General features: G+C 41.0%; 1 protein-coding gene across 1 annotated transcript in view; it reads right to left on the bottom strand.

Moving 5' to 3' along the window:
* DGAT1 (diacylglycerol O-acyltransferase 1) overlaps window positions 1–26931 on the bottom strand; it is a gene marked incomplete in the record, with an annotated part of 1335127 nt that overhangs the window by 770828 nt on the left and 537368 nt on the right. The window contains 1 exon segment of the mRNA XM_044067713.1: window positions 21151–21203. Coding sequence (XP_043923648.1) covers window positions 21151–21203 — 53 coding nt within the window.

Genomic DNA, 26931 nt, shown 5'->3' with positions numbered 1-26931 from the left:
TTTCTTATGATTGTTATTTTCTTTGCTAAAATGTATTTGATAGCCAAAGATTTAAATTCTGCCCAAGACACTTTGGATCTATCTAACCAGTTTAGTGCTATATGCTATTTCTTTATTGCACACGTCGTTACAATAACGCGTTTAGACTCAAATGCGTAAGAATTGGGAAAACTTTAAAATTGCCATTTCCCATGAGAGGGTGGATTTCATATAACGTGACTTCTCCAGTTTTGCCCTTAAGGAGCACCATAATTTGTATATGTTTTTGCAAGACCAAAAGATGTGCAAAGTGTCTGCTATTGAATTTGAACATGTAGGGCAAAGGGGTGATATATTTGGATTTATTTTAGTCAGAAAAGGTAGTGTGTGATAGGCGTTGTTGTTAATCATTAGTTGCGTGTAGATTAATTTTTTTTAAAGGGAGTTAATTTTGTAGTTATATCAATTGCCACTAATTTTTGTTCAACAGTTACTGTTTTGATTCATCCAGTAATTGGAATAAAGAATAACATCATGGTATTTAATTTGCGTGATTACTCTATACATGTCTGACATTTTAGTTTTCAATGTAAGAAGAGATGATTTGTTGAAACAGTTGAAGGTCTTTTGTGTCTGCACTAATTTTTGATGTCATCAGTTACTAGGTATAAAATTTGTTTGATAATTATGCGGCATTTTTTATTTGCTGCTAGGGAGTTTGTTACTGAAGTCAGTGATTGATCCTTTATTTGGTAGAAATCCCATACTGTACATTCCTTTATGATTGCATAATTATCCAAGTTTAACATATTATTGTTGAGTTTGATATTTGGGTTTAAGTGTATTGGTTGAGCCATAGTTAGTATGTTTTTTAGATTTAAGAAAGTTATAAGTTTTTGAAAGCATGCCGTATTAGTAATTAAGGTTGGGTGAATTTTTAGTTCTTGAGTTTTGCTATTGAGGAAAGGAATAGCCTTTGGATTTACATTTGAGGATTTGAGATGCTGGTAATTGATTTTTATCCAAAGAGGGTGCCATGATAAGTCTGACATTTCATACTTGGCTAGTCTTATAATAAGGCTGGCGTTAATAGGATAGTATGTCTGAAAATCAGGAAGCTTCAGACCACCTTTCTCCTTGGGTGAGGCTAATTTTGCATAACTAATCCTAGTATTCTTAGGGTGCCAGAAAAATTTGACTAAAGCTGTTATTTTAGAGAAGAAGCTATTTGGAATGTTCTGATTAGTGGCATTAAGATGATAAAGTATTTTAGGGAAGATGTTCATTTTTATGATTGCGGTCTTTGAAAGAAGTGATAGGCTTAAGTTTATCCATCTGTCCAGATCTTTAGTAACCATTGACCAAACTTTATTTAGATTTTTCTTTTTTATTTCACTGTGAGGATGAGTGTATGTAACGCCCAGGTATCTGAGTGAATAATCTGATCTAATTTTTGTTTACGGAAAGAAAAATTATTTGTGACTTTTTGGGTTTAACGAGAATATTTTTGATTTATTTGGATTTATGCCAAAGTTTGAGACCGCAGAAAACTTATCAATAGAACTTAAAATCTTTACTACATCTATAGAGGGAAATCCAAAGTAAATGTTAAGATCTTCTGCAAATGCAGTTTATTTAACTTGGATTTTGGAAACGTAGATAGAGTGACTGAAAGTTTTCTGGCTTAGTTTCAAAAGGAGGGCCTCTAAGTAGAGGTTAAAAAGATAACATAAGGAGATAGTGGGCATCGCTGTCTTGTTCCACTGACTATTGGGATGGGGTTTGACTTCTTTATATTTATGTATAATGCGGTAGTAGCGCTATCATAAAGCACCCTGACCATATCTATAAATTCTTCACGGAGAGCGAATTGTTTCAAGACCTTGTAAAGGAAGTTTAGATTTACTCTACTGAAGGCATTCCGTGCATCCACAGAAAGCGCATATTTGGGAGAATTACCATTTACTGTCATGTTTATTATAGTTTCAGCTGTTAATGTATTTTCCCAGACTTGTCTATTGCGTAGCTGTTCATGTGATATTATGTTAGGGAGCATTTGTTTTAGTCTGTGCGCCAGAATTGATGAGAACATTTTTATATCTACGTTAATTAAAATGATTGGGTGATAGTCATTAGGATTATGGTAATTTGACTTAGGTTTATGTATATGAATAGTCTTAGATTTGTTTATATGTAGGTCAGTGATGCCAAATTTTATTATATATTTATATACCTTAAGTAAAAGTGGAGCTATTTGTTCCTTGAAGGATTTGTAGAATTCAGCTGAGTATCCATCAGGTCCTGGGGCTTTTCCGGGTTTTGGTTTACTGATGGCTAGAAGTATCTCTTTAATGGTTATTGGTGCCTTAAGAAGATTTATCTTGAGTTTTATTTACTAGTGGGAATTGTAATTCATTAAGGAAATTATCAGATATTGTCTCCTTGGTGAGTTTTTGAGGGCCATAAACTTCTTGGTAAATTTCTTCAAAAACTTGAATGACTTCCTTATCTGTGAAGAATGTCTTATTGTTATGCTTAATTGGATTTATTCTGGAGGGGGAAGGTTTAATGTTAATTATTCTGGCCAGAATTTTAAAAGGGGTTTGTGCCCACTCAACATATTTGTTTATGATCCTGAGTTCATTGAGGGAGAATTGGTTTATTTGGAATTCATGAATTTGTTTTAGTAGTGAAAGCATCTGCTTTTCTAACTCAGTAGTGTGTTTGGTTAGCAGTTCTATTTCTGTATTTTTTTAACTGGAGTTCTAGACTGACCAATTTGGATTTGGTTAGTTTCTTTAGAATAGATGCTTTTTGGATTAATATTCCTCTAATTGTTACTTTAGCCGTGGCCCATTGTACGTTGTATGGAATATTTGATTTTTCCCGGTTATTACTGGTTTGGTCAAGAAGTTCCTGAATCTCCTGGAAGAGTTCCCTGTTTTTAAGTAGGTTTGGGTTTAATGTCCAGTTTGATACAGATTGGTCAGTTATGTTTGATTTAGTTTCTTTAATTATCAGATTAATTTTAGCGTGGACAGATTATATTCTAGTATCATTATAGTAATCTTTTGCATGTTTTGAGAAACGTGTTGAAATTACGAAGTCTATTCTAGACCATGATTTGTGGGGTGCTGAGAAAAATATAAATTTACTAATTCCAGTATTATTTCTAAACATTTCAAGGGGATCATATAAATTAAAGTCATCCATTACTTCAGTTATAAGCTTTGTTAGTTCAGGAGATTATTTTCTTTGTTTGTTCTATTGAGTTCAGGTCTGATATTCATATTCCAGTCTCCACCTAATACACAGAGATGGTTTGGGTATTTCTCTAAAATGTTATGAATTTCGTATATGAAAGTAACTTGGGATATGCATGAGCCATACACATTTAATATTAAGATGTTTTTGCTAATGAATGGGAGGGTGCATATTAGGTAGCACCAACTACCATTAGGATCAAAGTCACTTGATATAATGGTACCACCAAAATAATTTTGGACAATTATTGCTACTCCTTTAGATGCGGTGTCAACTCCTGCGGCTATTAATAATTTTATCCATTTTTTTTCTATCCTTCTCCCATTGAATTTTAGTCATATGTGTCTCTTGGATTAGTGATACCTCAGCACTTGATTTATAGATTATATGCAAGACTAGATTTTTTTTCTTGTTATTTTGCAAGCCTTTTACATTCCATGATTCTAGTGATACCATTAAAGCATTATTCTAGCCTTTGGATAGCTGTTAATGTAATGTATAGGATGAAAATTATACATTATAGAAGATTGTTCATAACGTTAACAGCTTGTATTTTGTAGATTTTTATGGCATATTACATATATTACTATTGCGAATACGGGAAAACCCACCCCCTTCAGACCACCCCCCCATGCATGTCCACGTCCTACTGTTATCTCAAAGAGGTGATAAAACCCTATTTGCAAAAACTATTATACAAAATTCTACTGTTGCTCTAAGATCCTTCAGACACTTAGCACAGCAGTTAGACTTCACAATCTGCTCTACTTTTTGAAGTAAACTTAAATTTTAAATTTTAGTTTTCCTTGATGTTTAAATAACATGGATATATAGTTGTAAACATGTAGTGCTAGTTGGGGTTCCAGCCTATGATCCCTTAATGCAAGAGTTCATAGTTCTTTTAACTTAACTGAGATTTATAATTCTACAAACTTTCCTTCAACTATGGGACAAATGGTAGTCTAAGTGTTTAAAATTCCCCAATTAGTATGAATCTGGTAAGGCTAATAGGTTATAATATATTCCTTCACTAATGATATTTATTCAAAATTTTGGAAATCTTACCTTTCCATGGGTTCCTTGTATATGGAAGGGAAAGGGAAGTAGTCATGCAAATCAGGAGAGTAGCTACAAAACATATGGATGATTATGAAAAAACTTGCAATCCATAGAGATGGTATAAACACTCAAGGTTTTTAAAACATTTGTACAATAAATGACGTCACATATGGCATCTGCATATCACTTTTAACAAAAAGTATACATCATATCAAATAAAGACAAATCTTTTAAAAGGAGGATGTATCATAGCAAGTCTTTGCTCTATATTTGTATATATTACTACTACCGTCCAATAGTATAGTTTCCTTGTTAACCTAATAAAGATTTTAGCATTTTGCTTAAGAGTTTGACAACTTTTGACAAATCAGAACAATTGTCATAAAAATTTCTGCAACTGTTGTACTACATCAAGAAACTTTAGAGAAATCGCATCATACTGAGGCACAAATATTGACTGCACAAAGTAGCAAGGAGCATCATTTTATATAAACATTTTTAACTTATTTCAACATGTCACTACATTACAAAAGGTGTTACATTGGAATATAATTATGATCACTGTGCAAGAAAACCATGCAATGATTGTAGAACACAGTACTATCAATTGTAGATATGTATTAATTCTACAATATGGTGTCTTAGAAATTATTTCTGTTCTTACCAATAACCTTTTCCATATAGATTTTCATAAAGTAAGGAAAGTAATAGATATGTCAATATAACCACAGAGGATCTCCTCTGTGGGATGCTCTGCCAAAATTCAAGAACATCTGGAGTAACTCCAGCCCTCTTGGTTGTCAGCTCACCCAAAGGTTGCTAAAATATGCATAAAGGCCATCATCATAGAAGCTATCTCCACTGCTAAGAGGCTTGAGAGGAGGTGCATGGTGTTCTTTGCAACTGAAAAGAAGTCAGGGATGAAGAAATTAAGGAAGAATGTAATTATAATCATTACAAGTGTGTTATCTTTTTGTTATTAGTGATTTGTTTTTATTGTTTTTATGTCTGTATTGGAAAAATTAATGGAGTATATTAAACTGGAGGAAGTAAAACCCCATTTCCTCCAGGCTGTACATTTCACATTTTCTGCACAAGTTTTACACCAGATCAGTAAGTAACCTGTTTTGCTCCTCTTGACACCAAAACATATGGAATCAGAGCAAGAGAAAGGCAAAAAACAGTTAACTGTGTGATGGAATATAGGGGACCTGAATAAAAACTATAGCAGACTTCAAGATGGTAATAACTCAACATAGTTAGATAAGTGAAAAGGCTCCCCTCTTTAATGGAGGCTAGATACTGTAGATGTCTGCAATACCTCTGACAAATGTGCAAACTAGACCCAAAACATTAAATAACCTACATAATCTTTAAATTTAATGGACTGATCTATAACGTTGAGAAAGCAATATATCCAAATAGCCCTTCTTTGTGTTAAAAACAGAACAAAAATTGAGGAGAAATAAGAATGCCACAACTGAAAAATTCAGCTGCCCATCATTAATATCTATACTATAACCAACTGAATAACAGTTGAAAGCTGTAGGACTGGATGCTGAGATGTGTATATTAAAATAACTGAAAGGTCATAGCCATCTGCTCATTTACCTTTCACCATTAGTCTTATTTGGCATAATAAAATGCTGATCTGGTTCTCAAAGATCCACTGTTCAAGACAATATCACTATAATAAGTATCATCTATTAATTTGCATGTAATAAAACAAACAGGGTATGTGAAAGTATTAATTTGTTTGGTTTGCATGTCATATCAATGAACAGCTTAAGGCAATGGCATTTTGAGCAACTGGATTTTCTTGTTTTCATGCCAAAGCCACTGGTATTACTTCTAGTGTATCAGGTCTCTTTCTTTTCACTCACAAGTACATTCTAGCTAGCAATCTTTTTAGTTTTTTTTTTTTTTTTTTTAGTGATTGATTTTTAGATAGTTTTAAATTGGGTTGTTTGTAGACTTATAAAAGTAACTTTCTAAACTGTCAGCTGAAGGTATCGCTGCTATGTAAATGAACAGGGTTATTACCGTATAATAGCCGTTATGTTCGGATTCTTGAGACGGTAGAGCTAATTCATGGTGTACAGCCTCTTGGAAACTGTTCTTTTTTCCCTTTTCTTCCGTTTTCCTTCTGTTTTCTCTTGGCCGCTGGTGTAAGGCAATTGTAATTGGGTTTGGAGCAACTTTCAAGAAATTTCTGAGCAGAATGCGGTCATTCAGAGGGTTTCTGAAGCTTAGAGCTGCTAGCTTGTTTAGCGATCAGCATATATGCCTGTCTGAGTTGAGCACCGGTACTGCAAAGTACTTTCTCGGAAGCCAGTGCCTGCTCAGCGGCTCCGGACCCATCCAAGGTAGATACATCCGCAGGATCCTTAGTCAAAGAAAAGTCTTGCAACATACCAGACTCCGAAAGGGTCTCTGTAGCGGCCTGCGAATCCACAGATGCGGTAGTCAGGGGCTGCAAAAGCTCACAGAGGACCGGAAGACTGACGACTAGCTTAACGGCAGCATCGTCAGCAGTTTTGGATCTGTGTGGTCTGTCTCGGTCTTTATCCTTACGTTTTTTTCAGAAGATCGGTAGTGTGATGATTGGGGAGAGATGGGTGAAGGCTGCCAGCCTAGTCAAATAGAATTTGATATATAATTCTGGCATTTGTAAATAAATGTAAAACACAGGCATGTTTCTTGAGTGTAAAATAATACTGTGAAATGTGGAACTGCAAATTATGTGACAACATTGCACTGTACTGGCCCAGTGAAGCATGTCCTGACCCTTTCATGTTAGGATTCGGCTCCAGTGAGACAGGATGAAGGTTTCATGCCGATTGTTTTAAGGCTAAAGATTATGACCAGAATTAAGATGTGGAATGTGCTTTATTGCTCTGGTTTCTGTTAGAGTATACATGTAAAATGTCTTGTATTGTTGTAAGTTTATGAGCAGGTGTTATATTGCTAAATAATGCAGTTTGTTTCCCTGGGAAAACCTAAGTGTCAACATGATGTAATTTGGGAGGTACCCAGCAGACATGTTTGTTAGTAATGTTTAAATACTGTTTTCTCACAAGAGAATTGGAGCATTTTGATCTTGGACATCTAACCCAGCACTGCTTGTTCTTTATGTATGTAAGTAAGACAATAGCACTGTGATTTCTCTTAGGACTAGTTAAACTTAGAAGAAAGTTAGACTAAGTATTTTTCTTTGAAATCAGGTCTTTCCTACGATATTGTTTTAAGTTTCTGTGTGATCTCTGAACTCTTAGATATCTCTGTGGTGTAGTAGTTTTGTGTTGCGTTTTAATTATTTATTATTAAATATTTTTAAAACCTTCTACCTGTGGCTGGTTTGTGTAGAGATAAGCTCTAGAGTACATTGCATATTTATAGAGGATATCATAATAGGCCATTCTAATAAGCCTTAGACTGAATAGTCATATTACCAATTGGATAATAATATTGCACAGTAATAACTGGACACCCTTTTAAGGGCCTTTTAGTAGCTGATAATTATATTAAGCTGGTGGTGGCAGTAATTACTACCGTACAGTCTGGGTAAAGGGGCACAACTGGAGAATCTGTCAGCCTTTCCCAGGAGTGTCTGTGAAGTTGTATAAATACTTATCGCAAAGTGTGTGTGTCTTGTCTCAGCTATTTGGGCAGGGACATGAAGCACTGGTTGGACAAAGAGAGTACTGGAGGTTTTAGCTTGCCCAGCTAGGCTGAGACCTGGACCCTATAGCTGTGCCAATGGGGAGTCTTATTGGGGACCTGGTGAACAAGGGAGCAACCAGCCCCAGACTGACTGTGATCTCTGTGTACACTTAAGGGAAACTGTTCTTTACTGTATGTCGGAGACAACCTCCCTGGTGCTAGTGGTGAGGAATGAGACTCCTTGATTGCTGGGCAAGGGCACGGCCGTCACAGGTAGTCAGAAGGCTTATCGAAGCCATACCAGAATCGGAGGACAGAGAGAAAAGATATGGCTACAATAAGGGCCAGACAACACAGTTCTGGCATTAAACAAAGCACAAAAGCAACAGCGGGGGATGTCGTGGTCTGGGCCTAAGCAGGTGGCGCAGTAAGAATGAAAGTCTCGGTGTGGTATTTGCTTTCCACAGGCAAGACAATTGTTAATTTTTTCTAACATCGGTTAGAGCAAAAAAAAAGGATCCCCAGTGGGGTACTTAGCTTTAGAAGACTTCACTTCAGAAACTAATCTCAGGTAGCAGCCGACCGGCACTTGTGTGAACTGCTTCTGCATTGGGCTCCTTAGCAAGAAAGACTTGTGTAATGGCATTGGCTGCCTGTTTTTATACCTCTGATGACCTGATGTCAGTCCTGGGGCGACAGCAACCAACACAGAAATACTAAGACTCTGGCATTCGGGCCGACTGAGGGCTATCCCTGACAGGATAACCCCAAAAGTGATGACTGCAACAGTGAAACACGAAGAACATCATGCTCCTTTAACTGAACTAAGCTTAAAACTTGCTGGAAAACTAAGTAATTTCTTTGGTGAGACAGCAGGGGGGTTATGGCTGCCATGTGCTTAGGTCCACTTCTGTTTGCCATGTGTTGCATACTATCTAGATTTGCTCTGGAGCCTGCTGAAACAATGTTGTTACTTTAAGTATATTTGTGTGTTTTTTTGTCACTTTATGGATTTGACAAATCTCAATGGATTTACTCAATGTTAAATTACTGTCACACAGCAAAATCATTCTCACAGCAGCACTATTAATACCACACACGAGTCTGTCCTTTAATAACTCATCTTTTAAGTCACCAAACTGACATTCTGGCTTAGTTTCTCAGGTCAGTTACATAAGCTGCAAAAGGTTCCCCTAGTTTCTGATCTCTCTTGTAAAACAAATGCCTCTCGAATGTAATATTTGTCTGGGGGTTACACATTTCTCAACCTGCGCTTCAAACACTCAGGGTCTTCCCTTGAATCAACCTGCACAACAATATGAAGATTTTCACGTTCTCCCTTATATACTGCTGGTGCATACACAAATTAATGCTCTCTTTCTATGCCCTCTGACCCAGCTAGGATTAGCAAAATGAATGCCCTGGTGCATGCATCTTTATCTGAATAAGCTGCTTGTATAAAAATATCCGACTCTTGCTCAAATATTCTCCAGTTCTCTGCAATATATCAAATATAAGTGGTAAGGGCTTTCGAAATCCATCTGCCATATTAACACATACCAGTGAGGGGTTTTGAAAATAAGCACAAATGCATACACATAATACATAGGTTCATAGGTAGATACTAGGCTATCTGCCCTAGGGCATTTATAAGCCTAGCCAGAGTGTATTTGGCTTCCGCCTCCCTATTAGATTAGCCTACTATGTCTCTGTAAAGTAGGTCACAGAAAGTACCCTTTTAAGATTAGTTTACTGTGCCTCTGCCTAGCAGGGACACAGAAGAGCTCCCAGGGGTGAATTTGCGATTTCCCATCCACGCGTCCAGATTTCAGCGAGGGGCTAAGTCTAACATGAATTGGTATTCTATTCCAGAGTGAGGGGAGCCTCTGGGAAATGAATCTGTCCCTCCAGCTTGTCCTATTTATTTTTGTGCTGAGGTTTAGGTCCCTGGAGCGTGTAGCGCTAAGGGACTTGGATTTTTTGAGGTGAAGCATGTCCATTAATTCTGGGTTTGACATGGCTTTGTACGTCAGGCATAGATTGCCTCTGAGTAGGCAGTAAGCAACTGAGTAGAGCTGGAGTTTCTTTAGTCGAGCTGCATAGGACATCTGTTTGTAGCCCATGATCCTCTTGGTGAGGTACTTTTGGGGTCTCTCCAGTTGCTGCAGGTGTCGGGTAAGGTACATCCCAAAAGTGGCATTGTATTCAATTATGGGCCTGATGAGTGACGAGTAGAGGGGTACAATGACCTCTCGATCTACATGCGAACCCTTTCATGATAAGGTGGGCTATATAGAAGGTCTTTCTAACCACTTTGGCAACGTGATTATCAAAGTAGAGATTACTATCTACGTTGGTCCCCAAATCTCTAATTACTTCTTCCGTACTTAATGGATTACCATCTATGTGGTAATTTGTGGGCACCTTGTTTTTCCCAAAGGGGATGGCTATGCATTTTTTAGCATTTAGCTTGAGGCCGTGGCTCTGGCACCAAACATCCGTCTCTGTGAGACCCTTTTGGAGGATGCTTGTGTCAGCTGGAGATTCGATTATGGACCCCAGTTTGCAGTCATCTGCGAACTTTGTCAGCCATAATCCCCCCGTGTTAGCCTGAACCTCAGAGAAGTATATACCGAACAAGAGAGGTCCCAGAACTGAGCCCTGTGGGATGCCACTTGTAACTGGTTTGGATTCGGACATGGCACCTGTGATTCTGACCATGTGGGTTCCATCTCTGAGCCAGTTTGTAACCCATCTTGTGATATAAGGGTTGATATTTAAGCTGGTAAGCTTATTTATGATGCCCGAGTGGGGTATTGTGCCGAAGGCTTTTGTGAGGTCCAGGCAGGCTGTGTGGACTACCTTGCCCTCATCTATGGCTTTGGTAACTGTTTCAAAGAAATCAACTAGGTTTAAGAGGCAAGATCTGCCCTTAAAGCTGAATTGGGTAGGGTCCAGTGTCTGGAGGCTCCCAATGTCTTTGTTTATGAGTTCTATGATAATACGCTCCATAGCTTTACAGACCAGACTAGTCAGGCTTATGGGGCGATAGTTTCTAGGGGTCCGTTATGGCACCACCTTTGTGGAGTGGGACCACTGTAGCTGTACGCAATTCTTTGGGTACATATCCTGTAGTAAGGCTAAGTTTGAACAGTGACTTAATGTGAGGGTTCAGTTCTTCTTGGAGCTCGTGTAAGACACAACCTGGGACACCATCCGGTCCCATAGATGCTGTGTTTTTTTGCATTGGAGAGGGCAGCTTTCACCTGTGCATCTGTGATGTCAGGGAGGTTACATTCAGTTGGGATAAGCACTTGCTCCTTTTGAGGGGGGGGGGTGAGTTTGCACTGAATCTGTCTGGCTATGTCTGTAGGTTCGGTATATTTTGTACCGTTATGCAACAATTCAGAGCATATCTGGGAGTTTCCGCCCATGTTCCTGACATAACTAAAGATGGCCTTGTGATTATCTTTAGTGTCTAGGGCAATTTTTCTTTCGAAGCTGGCCTTTGATGATTTTATGAGGGATCGAAGTTTCTTGCTAATACTGATCAGAGATGCCTTCCCTTTTTGGGATTTTGCTCTGTCATGTAGTAGCTTCCTCCTTCTGCTGTATAGCTTATTTATAGCCGGGGTCCACCAGACCAGTCTCCTGTTTTTGGAGGAGTGAGTCTTGGTTTTATTTGGGATAGTACAATCCATGCATTCCTGCAGGTGCTCATAGAATGCATTTGTAAAGGATACTGCAGATTGGACTGTATTATAATCTGGCCCAGGGGCTTTGAAGGATTCCACCTCAGTCTTGAGAAGTGCAAAGTTGGCTTTTGAGAAATTCTTTACAGTGATTTCCTTGGCTGGGGGTGAGGACGGGATATGGATGTCCAGGGAAATTTGTTTATGGTCTGATCTTACCAATGAGGGGTTTTACCTCTGGTGTGGAACATAGAGTCCCCATGTTGATGATGACCAGGTCCAATATGTTGTTCCCTCTTGTGGGAGTGGTGACCAGTTGTTCCATTGCGTTAGAGTTTATAAATTCAAGGAACCGTTGGACGAGGGTGTTTGGGCTTGAGTAGTTTTCCCAGTCAATGCTTGGGTAGTTGAAGTCACCCAATAACAGCGTTTGGGGAGACCTTCATATTCTCCAGTGTTCTCAGGAATGCCAAGTGGGGTTCCTGTAATAGGGAGGTTGTTCGGTAGCAGGCTACAAACTGAAAGGCAGTTTTTCCCGCTGTTAGTTGCACATGGATGGTTTCCGATGCTTTATGCAGTGCGACTAACCTGGAGGTGTAGGTATTTTTGATGAATATAGATACTCCCCCTCCTTTTGTGCTTCGGTCTGAGTTTTGGGGCCGAAACGCATGGTATGAGTTATAACCTGGTAGTGCTGGGGTGCTCTCAGGAGCCTTGAACCAGGTTTCTGTTACTGCACAGACTTCGATTTTCTCCATACTGAGGAGAGCCTCGAGTGCGTGCATCTTGAGGTTTAGACTTCTGGCATTGAGTAGCATTACCTTTAGTTTTTTTATCCCTGGGTCGTCTATGGAGATGGGTTTGTCCTTTGAGCCTTGCCTAAAAAAGGCACTATGGGGGTGGCAAGAGCCTTGGCCAGTATACGAAAGCCTAAGGGTGACAGGTGCAAGCCGTCCCTAGCGTAGCAACGTGGCTTGTCAAGCATGTCATCCCAGGCTGACAGACACTGGATCCCCTTTGAATGACACCAATACTTTAGCCAATTGTTGAAACTGATCATTTTGTCTTTATACTGTGGCATCATTCTTGGTGAGGGGAAGATGCTACTCAGGGTCAGGGTCATACCAGCCTGGGCTACATGGTCAGAGAGCTCCTCTATGTCTCTTTTCATGTAGTCCAGGGAGGTACATTTCAGGTCATTCACACCAGCATGGACAATGACAGAGTCATACTTGTACTTGCTTTGGAGCGACCTGAGTGCTTGCGTTATGTGGCGGATCCTGGCACCCAACAGGCAGCTTACAGTGACCTTCTCCTTGTTCCATATGGTGAGTGGGACATCAGTGTGTCTGACAATAGAGTCCCCTATAACGAGTGTATTTGGTGTGTTGTTTGGCCTTAAGGGCTGTGACTGTGAGGCTCACTGATTTTGTGAGATATGTGATTCGTGGGTATTGTTGAGGGGTGGCTGTTGCTTGGATATCTGCTTAGGAGGTGTTTGTTGTTTAGGCAGATTTTTATTTAGAACCTCCGAGTATGTTTTTGTGTGTTTATGCGTTGGGTATGCAGATGCAATAGGTCTGTGTGAGACTGGATTTGTGGTGTGGGTGTGGTTACCTTTTCCTCCTGACTGACTGTGCCAGTCTTGGGATGAGAGAGCTCTGCCTCCAGTTTGGCTCTGTAACTGCACCTTTCACATGTATTAGAGTTTGTTGGAAGGAGGAGAGGGTTGTCTGTGTACATAAGGCAATTGTAACATTGCCTCAAAATTCCCAGATTCACCAGCTGGACTGGAGAGTAACCTTGAAACTGACCCTTGGACATACCAGATTAGTATAGGGAACTGGTTTTTTACTGATCAGATTAGGGAAGGGAACTGATTTTTCAGTTGATCAGGAAGGACCAATCGGGAGCCTAATACTTATGAGAAGTCAAGGAGAGTGTAGTGCTTTAGTCAGTTAGTGTTTCCTTATAAGAGCTGAGCAAGTGCAGGGCTTTAGAAAGAGAATAGAGTGATTACTTTGAGAGTTTGAACAGTTCTAAGGGAAAAAGTGAAGAGCAGACTTTGTGGAGCCTGAAATAGTTTAAACCTGTTTAGGCGGCGCTGCCCGACGCTGCTCAGTGCGCAAAACCGCACAAAGAGAGTTGTAGGGTTTTAAGAGAGATAGATCAAGGAGTTTAGAATTGACCCAAAAAGGCCAATAAAACTACAGCTTCTAGGTAGTAACCACTCCTCCATATGCCAGAAATTTATGCCAGTATTTGTAACTTTGCCCAATAGCATAAAAATCTTCTGTATACCTGAACTTTGCAAAATAAGTCTCTAGGGGCTGTAATACTCGTGAAATTACTGTCTTGTAATAGTAATTTATCATAATTTCAAGAAACATTTCAAATAACTACACGATGCAAATGAACTGGGCAAGAGACGCTCAGAGTCAATAGCATTTCGAAGTAATTGCACTTTGCGAATAAACTGTACACAGCACACTGAAAATTCCCCCAAATGGCGGTACCTTGGTAGGTAATTCTTTACAGTGCAAGAAACGCACTCTAATGGCGGCACTTTGCAAACAGACGCCCATCACAAGAAACTTTTCAAAATGACTATACTTCGACTGTACTTCGACTGTACTTCACAAAATAGCTGCACTTCGCACACAAACTCTTCAGAATACACACACAGCAATAAGCACACACTGCAAGAACTTTTACACACTGAGATATTCTAATAACATTAGTTATGAACGTGATACAATACAAAGTTGTAGTTATGCCAAAACACAGCACTTTGCCAAAACACATGCAGTTGCTTCACTTTATTTATGCTTAATGTGCCCTTTTTGCCCTTATTGTATTAATTTTCCTCGTTTAATCTCTTTTCATGCCCATTGTACTTCTCTTGTGCTCATATTACTCTAAACATGCCCGTTTTGTCTTAAACATGCTCATTTTACTTTTCTGATTATCATTTTGTTAAACATCTTTATTTTAAACATTTCCCTTTGTTAATAAACCTTTTGTGCCTCCCACTTGTTTAATAATGCGGTTTGTGCTCTTGTAATGCTCCGTTTTATCTTTTTTATAAACTAAGCCGTTTGTGTGAATTCTCATTACCTTTGTTTCTTTCTGGCTCTTCTTCATGCTCGTTTCTTAGCTTACCTTCACTGTCATCTCTGCACCTCATGGCTCCAAATATTATTCTCTGCGATCCAGATTCTGACACCATGTTACTCTCCTACTTTGGACACAATAGAAGAGTCTTTGTGGATTCTGTTCAAGCAGTTTTATTACATACAAACATCACAATAGAAGTGTACTGACTTTAACTTAAGTAACTTATATACAACCTAACTACTGCAATGATACATGCTCACTCGCTGGCTGCAATCTCAAAATACCACTGGGAATAGCATGTGCCTGGCATTTATATGTGCACTCTTAGTCCCTGATATGCTCCTTAAAGACAGGTTCATAGGTGTTCAGAGGTGTGTACTAGGCTAATGGCTCTGGAGCCTTTACAAGCCTAGCCCATAGGATTACCCTGGCAATGTGCCACCCACCTTAGTTTCCAGCACTTCTGTCGAGTAGAGCCACTGGAGTGATCCCTGGGGTAAATTTTCCATTTCCCATCCACTCATCAAGATTTCTCTTGAAGAGGGCCAGTGAGGTGCTTTGCTTGACATGTGTGGGAAGTCTATTCCATAGCATGGGCAGTCTCTGGGTTATGAGCGTGTCCCTCCAGCATGTTCTGTTGACTGTGGTAATGAGGCTGAGGTCTCTGGAGAGTGTGGTGCAGAGGTATTGGGATTTCTTTAGATGTAGCATTTCTAACAGAGCTGGGTCAGACATGGCTTTATATAAGTCAAGCAGAGATTGCCTTTAAGTAGGCGATATGATACAGAGAATAGTTGAGTTTTTTTGAGTCTGCCCATATACCGCAAGGGTTTAAGGCCTAGGATCCTCTTTGTGAGGTACTTTTGCAACCTCTCCAGCTGTTGCAGGTGTCTAGTGAGGTACATGCCAAATGGGGCATTCTACTCCATGACTGGCCTAATGGGGGAAGAGTAGAGGGAGACAATGACCTCTTTCTTCCTGGACGCAAAACCCTTAGTAATGAGATGTGCCACATAGAAGGACTTTCTGATCACAGTGGCAGTGTGGTGATCAAAAGAGAGGATGCCATCAATCTATGTTCCCAGATCTCTTACAATGCCTTCTGTGTTCAGTGGACTACCATCGATGTGGTATTTCATGGGAACTGGGTCTCTCCCAAAGGGGATGACGACACTTTTTGGCATTGAGCTCAAGGTCATGCTTCTGACACCAGTCGTTGGTCTCAGTGAGGCCTTTCTGCAGAATGTCAACATCACTTGGGGAGTTAATAATGGCTCCCAACTTGCAATTGTCTGTGAACTTCGTCAGCCAGAGTCCCTTCGTGTTGGACTGGACATCTAAAAAGTAGATGCCAAACAGTAGAGGACCCAGGACTAATCTCTGTGGGACTCCACTTGTGACTGGTCAGCAGTCTGACTTGGATTCGGCCACTTTCACACTGTGGGTTCTATCTGTGAGCCAGTCTGCAACCCACCTAGTGATATAGGGGTTGATGTCTAGCTTAGTGAGTTTTTCTGTGATTCCTGGGTGGGGAATGGTATCAAAGGTCTTGGCCAGATCAAGGTAGGCTGTATGAACCACCTTGCCTTCATCCACAGCTCAGGTGACTTACTCAAAGAAGTCGACCAAGTTGAGCAGGCATGATCTACCCTTCACAAAACCAAACTGTGTGGGATCCTGAGTTTGGAGATTCCCTATATCCTTGTTTATTAGGTCCATGATGATGAGTTCCATAGCTTTGCAAATCAGACTTGTCAGGCTAATGGGGCGATAGTTCCCAGGGTCTGTAGTTGCTCCTCCTTTGTGGAGAGGGACGACTATAGCAGTGCGCCATTCGGTAGGGACAAAGCCTGAGGTGAGGCTGTGAATGAACAGGGCACACAGGTGAGGTGCCAGTTCACTCTGTAGTTCATGTAGAACATAGCCAGGGATATTGTCAGGTCCCATAGAAGTTGTATTCTTGGCTTTGGACAGTGCTGTTTTAACTTATGCAGCAGTAATACTGGGTGTCTGGTCCTTTGGGGGGGGGGGGGAGTTGGCACTGAATCTGTCTGTCAGTATCTTGGCAATATCTGTTGGCTTGGTATAGCAGGTACCATTGTGCAGTAGCTCAGAACAAATCTGGGTATTGCCGTGGAGGTTCTTTACATAACTATAGAAGGCCTTTTGGTTGTCTTTACTATCTGCTGCAATTCTGTTTTTATAGCTAGCTTTAGAGGATTTGATGAGGGATCTCAACTTTTTGTTGAGGCTGATAAGGGAGTTTTTCCAGTCTTGGGACTTCACTTTATTCTGCATCAGTTTCCTCCTCCTGTTGTAGTTTGTTTATGGCAGGGGACCACCAGATTGGCTTCTTTTTTTTTTTTTTTTTTTTTTTTTTTTTTTTGGGAGGAGAGCGTCTTGGTTCTACTGGATATGGCGAGATCCATGCATTTGTGTACATGCTCGTACAGTGCACTAGTGTATGATTCAGCAGTCGTGCAACTATTCTCCATTTACATGGGTGCCGTGAAGTTAGGCACCTCTGTTCTTAGGAGCCCAAAGTTAGCTTTGGAGAAGTTTTTCATGGTGGTTACCTTTGCAGAAGGGGGGCATGGGGATTTCCAAGGTGATTAGTTTATGGTCGGATCTAACCAGGGAGGAGGTGACTATTGGTGTAGAGTAATGGTCGCCCATGTTGGTAATGACCAGGTCAAGGATGTTGCTACCTCTAGTACGGGTTCATAAGTTCATAGATTAATACTAAACTAACTACTCCTATGAGCCATTTTAAGCCTAGCCAATTATCCCTTGTGAAACTCAAACCCTGCACCTTGTGTTTGTAAGGCAAACACCAGAACGAGCTGGTCCAGGGCAGTGGAATTAATGAATTCCAGGAAACTTTGGGCAAGTGCATTGGTACACAAGTAGTTTTCCCAGTTAATGGAGGGGTAGTTGAAGTCGCCCAGTATGAGTGTGTTAGGCTGGACCCTGATATTCTCCAGGGTGCTTAGGAATGGGTCTATATCAGAACATCAAAGTTTTAAAACTTCGAATGTTCTAATATCGACCCATTTTAATTGAATGCTAAAAATAGCAGCGCCACAGAACACCTAATTCTTTCCTAGGGAAAGAATTCAGTTGGCCGGTTCTGTGGCTTCACTATTTTCAGCGCTGTGATGGGAGATTTACGGGTCAGGTTCAGCTAAGTGTGTGATTGTGTGGTTGTTAGGATTAGGGTGCGGGTTAGGTGAGTTAGGGTTAGGGCGCGGGTTAGGTGAATTAGGTTTAGGGGCGGGTTAAGTGAATTAGGGTTAGAGCGCGGGTTAGGTGAGTGTGCGATACTGACGGACCTCAGGGTTAGAGTTAATAAGTGGATAGATAGCAGTGTATGTATAGTTTAGTGTAGGGTTAGTTGTAAGATTATAAGTGTATGTGTGTGTATTGATGTTTTTTTTAAGTGTGCTTGTGTTGTGTGTGTGCGTTTCGGAATAGCAAATTTTTTCCCCAAGGAATAAATTTGCTGTTCTGAACGTTCGATATTATGTGGTTTAGATATTTTAGGTTCGATGAAATAGCGTTTGCTATTTTCATCTTTCGAGGAACGTGGAGTGAGTGTCTTGGGACATGGTTGGGGACCTATAACAGGATACGACCTGAATCGTTGTCTTACCCAATGTTAGCTGCACCCGAAGCATCTCTGATGCATTATGTTGGGCTACCAGTCTGGAGGTGTGCACATCCTTTATGAGTATGGTAACACCACCACCTTTGGAGCTTCGGTCCAAGTTCTGGAGAGGAAAGGTGTGGAATGAGTTACAGTCTAGTAGTGCAGGGGTGCTTTCTGTTGCCTTGAACCAGGTCTGTGTTACAGCACAAATGTCGATGTTCTCCATTTTAAGGAGTGCTTCAAGCGAGTGCATTTTGAGATTTAGACTTCTAGCATTGAGCAACATGACTCTCAGATTGCATTTGTTTGTAGCTGTTACAGTGGTAATTTGGTCTTTGGAACACCGCCTAAAAAAGGAACTATAGGGGTGTCAAGAGCCTTGGCCAGTATCCGGAAGCCCAGGGTGACAGATGTAGTCCATCTATGGAAAAGCATCAATGTCTGTCAGTCATGTCATCCCAGGCAGACAGATACTGGATCCCCTTAGAATGACACCAGAACTTAGTCAATTGTTGAAATCAATCAGCACATAAACACTGATCTAGAGAAGGTTTCCTAATAAAAGCTGTTTTTACTAGATAATTTCTTTGGAACCGTGGAACAGGGAAAACGAAAATATGCTTAAGCTCTTGTAGCTCCTTTCCTTTCTTCTGAAGAGACTTGAAGAGCTCCACTGCTGAACTCCCAAACAAGGCTTTGTTATCCAGAGGTGCATCCAGCAATTTAGCCTTGAAATCTTCAGACAGAAGCTGCAGCCTAAGCTAAGAGCATCTTCTCAGAACAGACCCAGAAGCAGCTGCCTTAGCAGAGACATCAACAGCATCATAACTGCACTTGATGGCATGCCTAGTCACTTTCGCAGTACAATTAAGGAAAGCTGCTAATTTTGATTTTGCTCGAGAATCTGAAATGTCTACCAATGTTATCCCTGCATCTGACAGAAGGGCCAGGGAGTACTTTGTCATGTGGGTCTGATTTGCTACCTTGGCCTGCCGTACAGTAAACTAAGTGTAGACCATCTTGCTCAACCTTTCCATGACCTTAATTTCCAAGGAAGTGGATGGTAGAAGTTTTAAAGCCTTATTCATGGAGACAGATGGTAGCTGGATCAGCAGCAGGAGCCTTGAACAGGAACTCTGAATCCTCATGAACTTTACAGAACCTGTCAGGACACTGGCGGGCAAGGAGGCCGAGTCTCTGGACATTTGGAGGCAGCCAAAAAAACATCCAGAAAGGCAGGCAGGACTGGAGGGATAGCAGAAGGAGAAGGGGAGTCCATCTGCAAAAGGTCATAATACTGCTTCTGAATATCTGAAACCTGGGAGCAGTCCCACTTAAATTCTTTCATCTTAAGAATAGTCTCTCCAAAGAATATGTCCTCCCCAGGGGAATCTGCACCATTAGATTCCTCCTCTGGGGAGGCATACCCGAAGGGAGAAGCCAACTGAGTGGATTAGGCTAGTGACTCCTCTCCAAAAGAATCATCCACCTCTGAAGAAGTGTCCACAGTTGTCCTTTTAAAAGGATGTGGAAGGAGGAAAGGGCTGAGGAGGAACTGGAAGAGGATGGGGGTTGGTGAAGGGCCATAAAGGCATTGAGGAGACTTTCAGAAAAGACTTTCCAGTGAGGGGGCCTGCTGAGGGGTAGCATGAAACACGTGCTTAGTCTTTGCCTTTTTATTTCCATGTGATGGAATGTGGACAGACCAGACATCGGCCTACATTAAAAGATATCTGAAAGTACATCTTCATGCATCATGATGCCATGAGGGCCCTCAGATATAACTTGCCTGGGCTCCCCCTTGTTGCCCTGATTGGGTGCCTGCCCTTGCTTGCGGACGTGCTAGCGGACTCCTTTGGGGCCTCCACTGTGGTACCTGCTGAAGGAACATCCACTACCTCCAGCACAGTCTCCGGCCCTACACCAGCCTCAGGAGCAACAACCGGAAGAGAGAGTGCAGCTGAAGGTTCAGGCCGAGATTTTTTCGCCTTCTTCAATACAGGCTCATCCAAATGGTCCAATGTCATATCCATTTCACGTTCTAGTCGCTTAGGTCGATGATTTTCTTAATATAGTTTAACAAACGCTAGTAAACTTCTGAGGGTCTTGGGGACAAAGGATTTACAAATAGGACACTATGTGGTCGTGGCTTGGGCCTAAACAAAAGTGGTAAAGGTCGTGGGCGTCTATGTGGAATATGCATTCCACACTTGACACAACCTTCCTAGCTGACAAACGCAACAAACAAGCAGCAGCAAAACTTTTAATAAGAAAGCAGCCCAACAGGGAATTATCTGAAAATTCGAACACTCGAACACAGCAGTTCTGGGGAGCTAATGTCTAGAGCAGGCTATTTGGACAGGTGGCAAAAAAGTTCTAAGGTAGGTGCATGCTGACGTCTGCTTTATACCCGACCAACGTACGCGTAATGTGTTGCGGCGTAGCACATACCTTGCAGTACCATAAAGGTTTTGGATTCTGATCGGATGTATGGGTCAGCCGGAGGCAGACTCCCTTAAGTGATGAAATACTGTAGCATATGAATAGAAGGATATCGCACAGTCATAGTTTTAGTGAATATTCTCTTCAAAAGTCTTACACACAGATTCTTGATAAAGATTTCTAATTTCACGTTAGAAATGCAGGCAATTCAAAACACTTCAAAAAGTCATCTTGCCAAAGGCTTCAGGCATTTCAACATCTAGAATAATGAAGTTAACTTCTTACCACTGCCAGTCTTCTTTCTATATGGAGAGATGTCACAATAAATACATTTGATGCTAGAAAAGGAAAGAGAAAGACAAAACATTAACACTCAGCACGGAAACTGGTCAGAAAGCAAAAGAAACGGTCACACTGGTGTATGAACATCTAAAATAGCATGCAATGAGCATAGCACTGAACAAACACAATTATAAGAGACTGCTCATCCTATCAATTTATTTATTTTTTACTGACATTTGATTACCTGGAAAAGTCTGACTGGTTGGAAGACCATTTTCAGCAGAGGCCCAGGGAGAAAAGCTCCAAAATTATTAAAAAATATTTTTTATAAAGTTATTTTACAAATTGAAAATCCAATAATCATAACAATATTCAACAGTCAGATTTGTGAACATAAATGAAAAAAATTCAACTAAACCTCACACAAGAAAAAATATTTACAGGGGTGCCCATTAACCATTAAGTCACTCAGGTTATTACAGATTACATTAAATCTAAAATGCAGTTATTTTTACTTGTCAAGCAAATCTCTAAATTTAAGAATTTTACAATCTTCAAAAGTAAAACAAAAACATCTGCAATTTATATAATTATAATTAGACACAACATAAAAATACTGGTTGAGAATTGATACAAGTTATATGGCAATCATTTAGTACTTGGAGACATTTTAGACAGTTTGTAAAGAAATTAAAGATAAGTTAGTCTAATACAAACAGGAATTGCAATATGAAGTGACAGAAAAACAGGCTTAGGATATATTTAGAGAGAAAATCAGGGAAAAGAATTTGATAGCAGTAAGGAAGTAAGTGAAGAGAAAGGAGGTAATAAGGAATGAAGAGGTACTTGTTCACATTTAAGGAAAGAGTTTACCCTGGTTTTGAGCAAGACCAGAGCCAGATTTTAGCTAGGACGTCTTTCATGGTGGTTTTGAAAGATGGGAGGGAGGGTACAGACCTGATGGATACAGGAAAGGAGTTCCAGGACTTGGCAACCTTGTACGAGTACAGACAATGCCCAGCAGATTTAATAGGTTTGTAGACATAAACAGGAGTTTTTGGTCACTGGATCGCAATGACCAACTAGGAACATAGCTGCGTAGAATGTTTTTTAGTGCTGGATAACTTTATAGGTGGTAAAAAGCTGTGTATATGTTAGCTGATGTGGCAGTTCTAACCAATGTAGGCATTTTAGTGCTATACAGTGGTGGGTGCTGAAAGGGGTATGTGCTGCAAATTTAGCAACTTTGTTACAGCATTGTTCACGTTTTAATTTTTGTGAGGCCTGGAGGTTAGTAGGGATGGGAGCACCATAAAGAAAAGTGGGGAGGAGGTAACTAGTGACAAGTGTAGTTTTAGTTGTGTCGGTGAGAACGTTTTTGGCTCTGCAAAACATCCCTAGTTTTTAATGAGTTTTTCTTATGCAATTTTTTTATATGCAGGTCAAATGCAAGATCATTCACTATCACCCCTAATAATATGCTATGATAAGTGATTTCAATGGTTGTATTATCAAGCAAGAGGACTTAAAATTGTGTTTTTTCATGAGAGAGATGTGGTGGTGGTGGGGGGGCATTAGTTTGGTCTTTTTTGGGTTGATAATGAGCTGTAAAGCTTCCTTAGTAATTTTTTGGAGGTGTACCATCTTGTCAGATGTGCACATGACAGTGGAATCAGCGTATTGTATTAGGGTGGCCTGTTGTGTGGATGTGTAGAGGTTATTAGTGAAAATGTAGTAGAGGAGAGAACCAATAACACAGCCTTGAAGTATACTGGTGGTGACAGGGAGGCAAGTAGAGAGTGTGGACTGCAATTTTACTGATTGACACCTATTGGACAGGTAGCTGACAGAGACCTAGTGAGGACATTTGAAGTAAAATTTGCTGTGACAAACTGTGTTAAAGGCTTTAGACAAGTCAAGAAATAATGGAGAGAATAGTTTACCACTAGCTTTACTGGCAGTACCTATACAGGTTACAAGGGCAGTGCTAGTACTACGGGAAGGCGAAAAGCCATGTTGTATAGAGGAAAGGAGTTCTTCCTGCAGGAGATAGTCTAGCAATTGTTTTTAAATACATTTTTCAAGTATTTTCAATGACAAGCCTTCCCCTGTAACAGTATTTGGGCAGGGCTTAAGCTATAATTATACAACAGTCAAAGACTTTCCTGCAAGATGTCAAGGCAAGGTGACAAGTGCTGACTGAGGTTTCTTTTTAGGGATAAACTCTTAGCTAGGCTTGTAAGGGCCCCAGGGCCACTAGCTTAAGTAGCCTCCTATGATCCTACGAACTCTTAAGCTTAAGTACTGTTGAGAGCCGCATAATAGTATGACCACATTGTAACATAGCTAGATGCAAGCAACAACCCAAACTGTAAAGGCATTAAAAACAATTGACTGGTGGCTAGGACTCTTGTACTGTGTCAAAACTCTCTCCACTGAAGACAGAAGAATTTTGCGAGTATCCCAGTCATAAAAAGAAGTTGTGTCTTACCATAACGTTCCATCTGTGTTGCTGATCTTCTTCCATTCATCACTAATGGTATTAGGCCGACACCCGAACCCAAGTTTGCATACACCAAAATCTGTCAAGCTAAGCTGCTACCCACAATGCCCTTCTCCCTGTTACCTCAGATCAAGTTTGCATAAGACACATAGAAATAAAGCAGAGGCCATCTCTGTGCAAAAACCCTGACACACCACAAGGACCCATGAGATCCACCAGGACCCTTTGGTAGGGGACATAGGGTGGGATGTGATGAAGGGAAGAAGATCAACAAAACAGATGGAACGTTATGGTAAGACATAACTTATTTATCTGATGTTGTTAATCTTCTTTCCATTCATCACTGATGGGACAGTATCCCAAGCTACCTGAGAAACCTGGGTGGCCCTTATGGAAGAATATTCCTGAGCACCATTGAGCCGAAGGCCGCTCTTCCCCTGGAGACCATATCCAACTTGTAATGTTTGATGAAAGACCGTGGTTTAGCCCAAATGGCTGCTGTGCAAATGTCCATAGAGGCTCTGGAGTGAAAAGCTACAGAGGTTGCTATAGCTCTAGTTGAATGTGCTTTGATGTTGTGAGGTCTAGGCTCGTTTGTATGCGAATATGAAAAGGAACTACAATCTCTGACCACTTTGATAAAGTGACATTTGAAACAGCATATCCCATTCTTGGACCAGAGAAGGAAATGAAAAGTTGGTATGTCTTGCGGATAGATTTAGTCCTGTCTAGGTAAAAACATAGTTGCCTATGCACATCCAAGGAGTGTAGGCAGTATTCTCCTTTATTGGAATAGTTCGGGAAAAACACTGGGAACTCAATGGATTGGTTCACAGAAAAATCAGAAACCACCTTGGGGAGAAAAGATGGATTAGTACACAGAGATACTCTGTCTTTATGAAATATTAGGTATGGTCTCTTGATGCATAAGGCCTGTAATTCTGAGATCCATCTAGCTGAATTAACAGCTACCAAAAAGAGAGATTTCCATGAGAGAAATTTGCGATCACATTTTGCAGCAGGCTCAAAAGGGGGTTGAGACAGAGACTGCAGTACTAGGGACAGATTCCACATCTCTGTGAAACACTCCTTTGAGAAAGGTTTTGCATAGGCGAATGGACATAATTGGAGTGCCCTGTAATCAGTTATGAAAATTGGAAATTGCTGCTAAATGGACTTGTATGGTAGAGGCTGATGGTCCGTTTTCAAAGAACTCAGACAGGTATTGAAGGATGACAGAGACGGGGCTGAGAAGGGATCCAGCATCCGTTCTTTAGACCATACAGAAAACAGTTTCCATTTATCAGGATAAAGTTTTCTGGTGGATGGTTTATGGGAGGCCAAAATGATATCGTGAACAGGTGAGAAAAGGGCTTCCTGCCTGGTGACTAATGGAAGTAGAGAAACCAAGCCGTCAGCTTGAGACTGGACAGACCTGGGTGAGTCAACCCTTGGGGGTGAGAAATTAAGTATGGACGAGTGTCCAGGATCCATGAAGGCTGTAACAGATGAGGCCGTAGGAAAGGGAACCACACTTGATGAGGCTAGAATGGGGCAATGAGGATCACCTTGCATCTCAACAGAGTGGCTTTCTTTAAGAATAGAGGTATCAAGGGAATTGAGGAGACTCGTGGGCCAATCGTGAGTCAGAGCATCTCTCGGGACTCCCCCTCTGGGGGAAAGAGGGCAAATTAGCTGCTGCATTTGTTCGAAGGGGAAGCAAAGACTCTTGCCACCCCCATAGTGCCTTTTTTAGGGAAGGCTCAAAAGACAAACCCACCTCCATAGACAACACAAGAAAAAAGAAACTAAGGGTAATGTTGCTCAACGCCAGAAGTCTAAACCTCAAGATGCACGCACTTGAGGCTCTCCTCAGTATGGAGAATATCTATATCTGTGCAGTGACAGAGACCTGGTTCAAGGCCCCGGAGAACACCCCAGCACTACCAGGTTATACCTCATACCATGCATTTCAGCCCCAAAACTCGGACCAAACCACAAAAGGAGGGGGAGTATCCATATTCATCAAAGATGCCCATACCTCCAGGTTAGTGGCACTACACGAAGCATCGGAGACCATCCATGTACAGTTAACAGTGGGCAAAACTGCCTTTCAGTTTGTAGCCTGCTACAGACCACCCTCCCAAACTCAGGAACCCCACTCGGCCTTCCTGAGAACACTGGAGAATATGAAGGTCTCTCCAAACACAATACTGGGTCACTTCAACTACCCAAACATCGACTGGGAAAACTACTCAAGCCCAAACACCCTCGCCCAACGGTTCCCAGAATTTATAAACTCAAATGTTATGGAACAACTGGTCACCACTCCCACAAGAGGGGATAACATATTGGACCTGATCATCACCAACATGGGGACTCCAAGTTCCACACCAGAGGTATGTCCCTCGTTGGTAAGATCAGACCATAAATTAATCTCAACTGGACATCCATATTCCATCCCCACCCCCAGCCAAGGAAATCACAGTGAAAAATTTCTCAAAAGCAAATTTCACACTTCTCAAAACCGAGGTGGAATCCTTCAAAGCCACTGGGCCAGTGGAAAATACTGCCCAAACAGCAGAATCCTTTACAAATGCATTCTATGGACACCTACAGGAATGCATGGATCGTGCTATCCCAAATAAAACCAAGACTCACTCCTCCAAAGGCAGGAGACCAGTCTGGTGGACCCCGGCCATAAATAAGCTATACAACAGAAGGAGGAAGCTACTACATGATACAGCAAAATCCCAAAAAGGGAAGGCATCTCTGATCAGTGCTAGCAAGAAACTACAATCCCTCATAAAATTATCTAAGGCCAGCTTCGAAAGAAAAATTGCACAAGACACTAAAGATAATCCAAGGCCTTCTTTAGTTATGTCAGGAATCTGGGGGGGGCAACTCTCAGATATGCTCTGAGTTAGTACAAAATGACAAAAAAATACACTGATCCCACAGACATTGCCAACATCCTGGCAGACAGGTTCAGTGCAAACCCCCCCTTCCCCCTCAAAAGACCAAATGTCTATCCTACCAGAATGTAGCCTCCCTGACATCACAAATGCACAGGTGAGAGCTGCCCTCTCCAAAGCAAAAAACACAGCATCAATGGGACCAGACGGTGTCCCGGGGCTACATCTTACACGAGCTCCAAGAAGAACTAAACCCTCACATAGTCACTGTTCAGTCTCAGCCTTGCAACAGGATATGTACCCAAGGAATGGCTTACAGCAACAGTGGTCCCGCTCCACAAAGGTGGTGCCACAACGGACACAGGA

The sequence above is a fragment of the Protopterus annectens genome, chromosome 3.part1 (genome assembly GCF_019279795.1).
Source record: "Protopterus annectens isolate FY-2018-M chromosome 3.part1, PAN1.0, whole genome shotgun sequence".
NCBI classification, from domain to species: domain Eukaryota; kingdom Metazoa; phylum Chordata; order Ceratodontiformes; family Protopteridae; genus Protopterus; species Protopterus annectens.
Note: the sequence above shows the minus strand (reverse complement) of the source record. Positions and strands in the feature narration are given on the sequence as shown.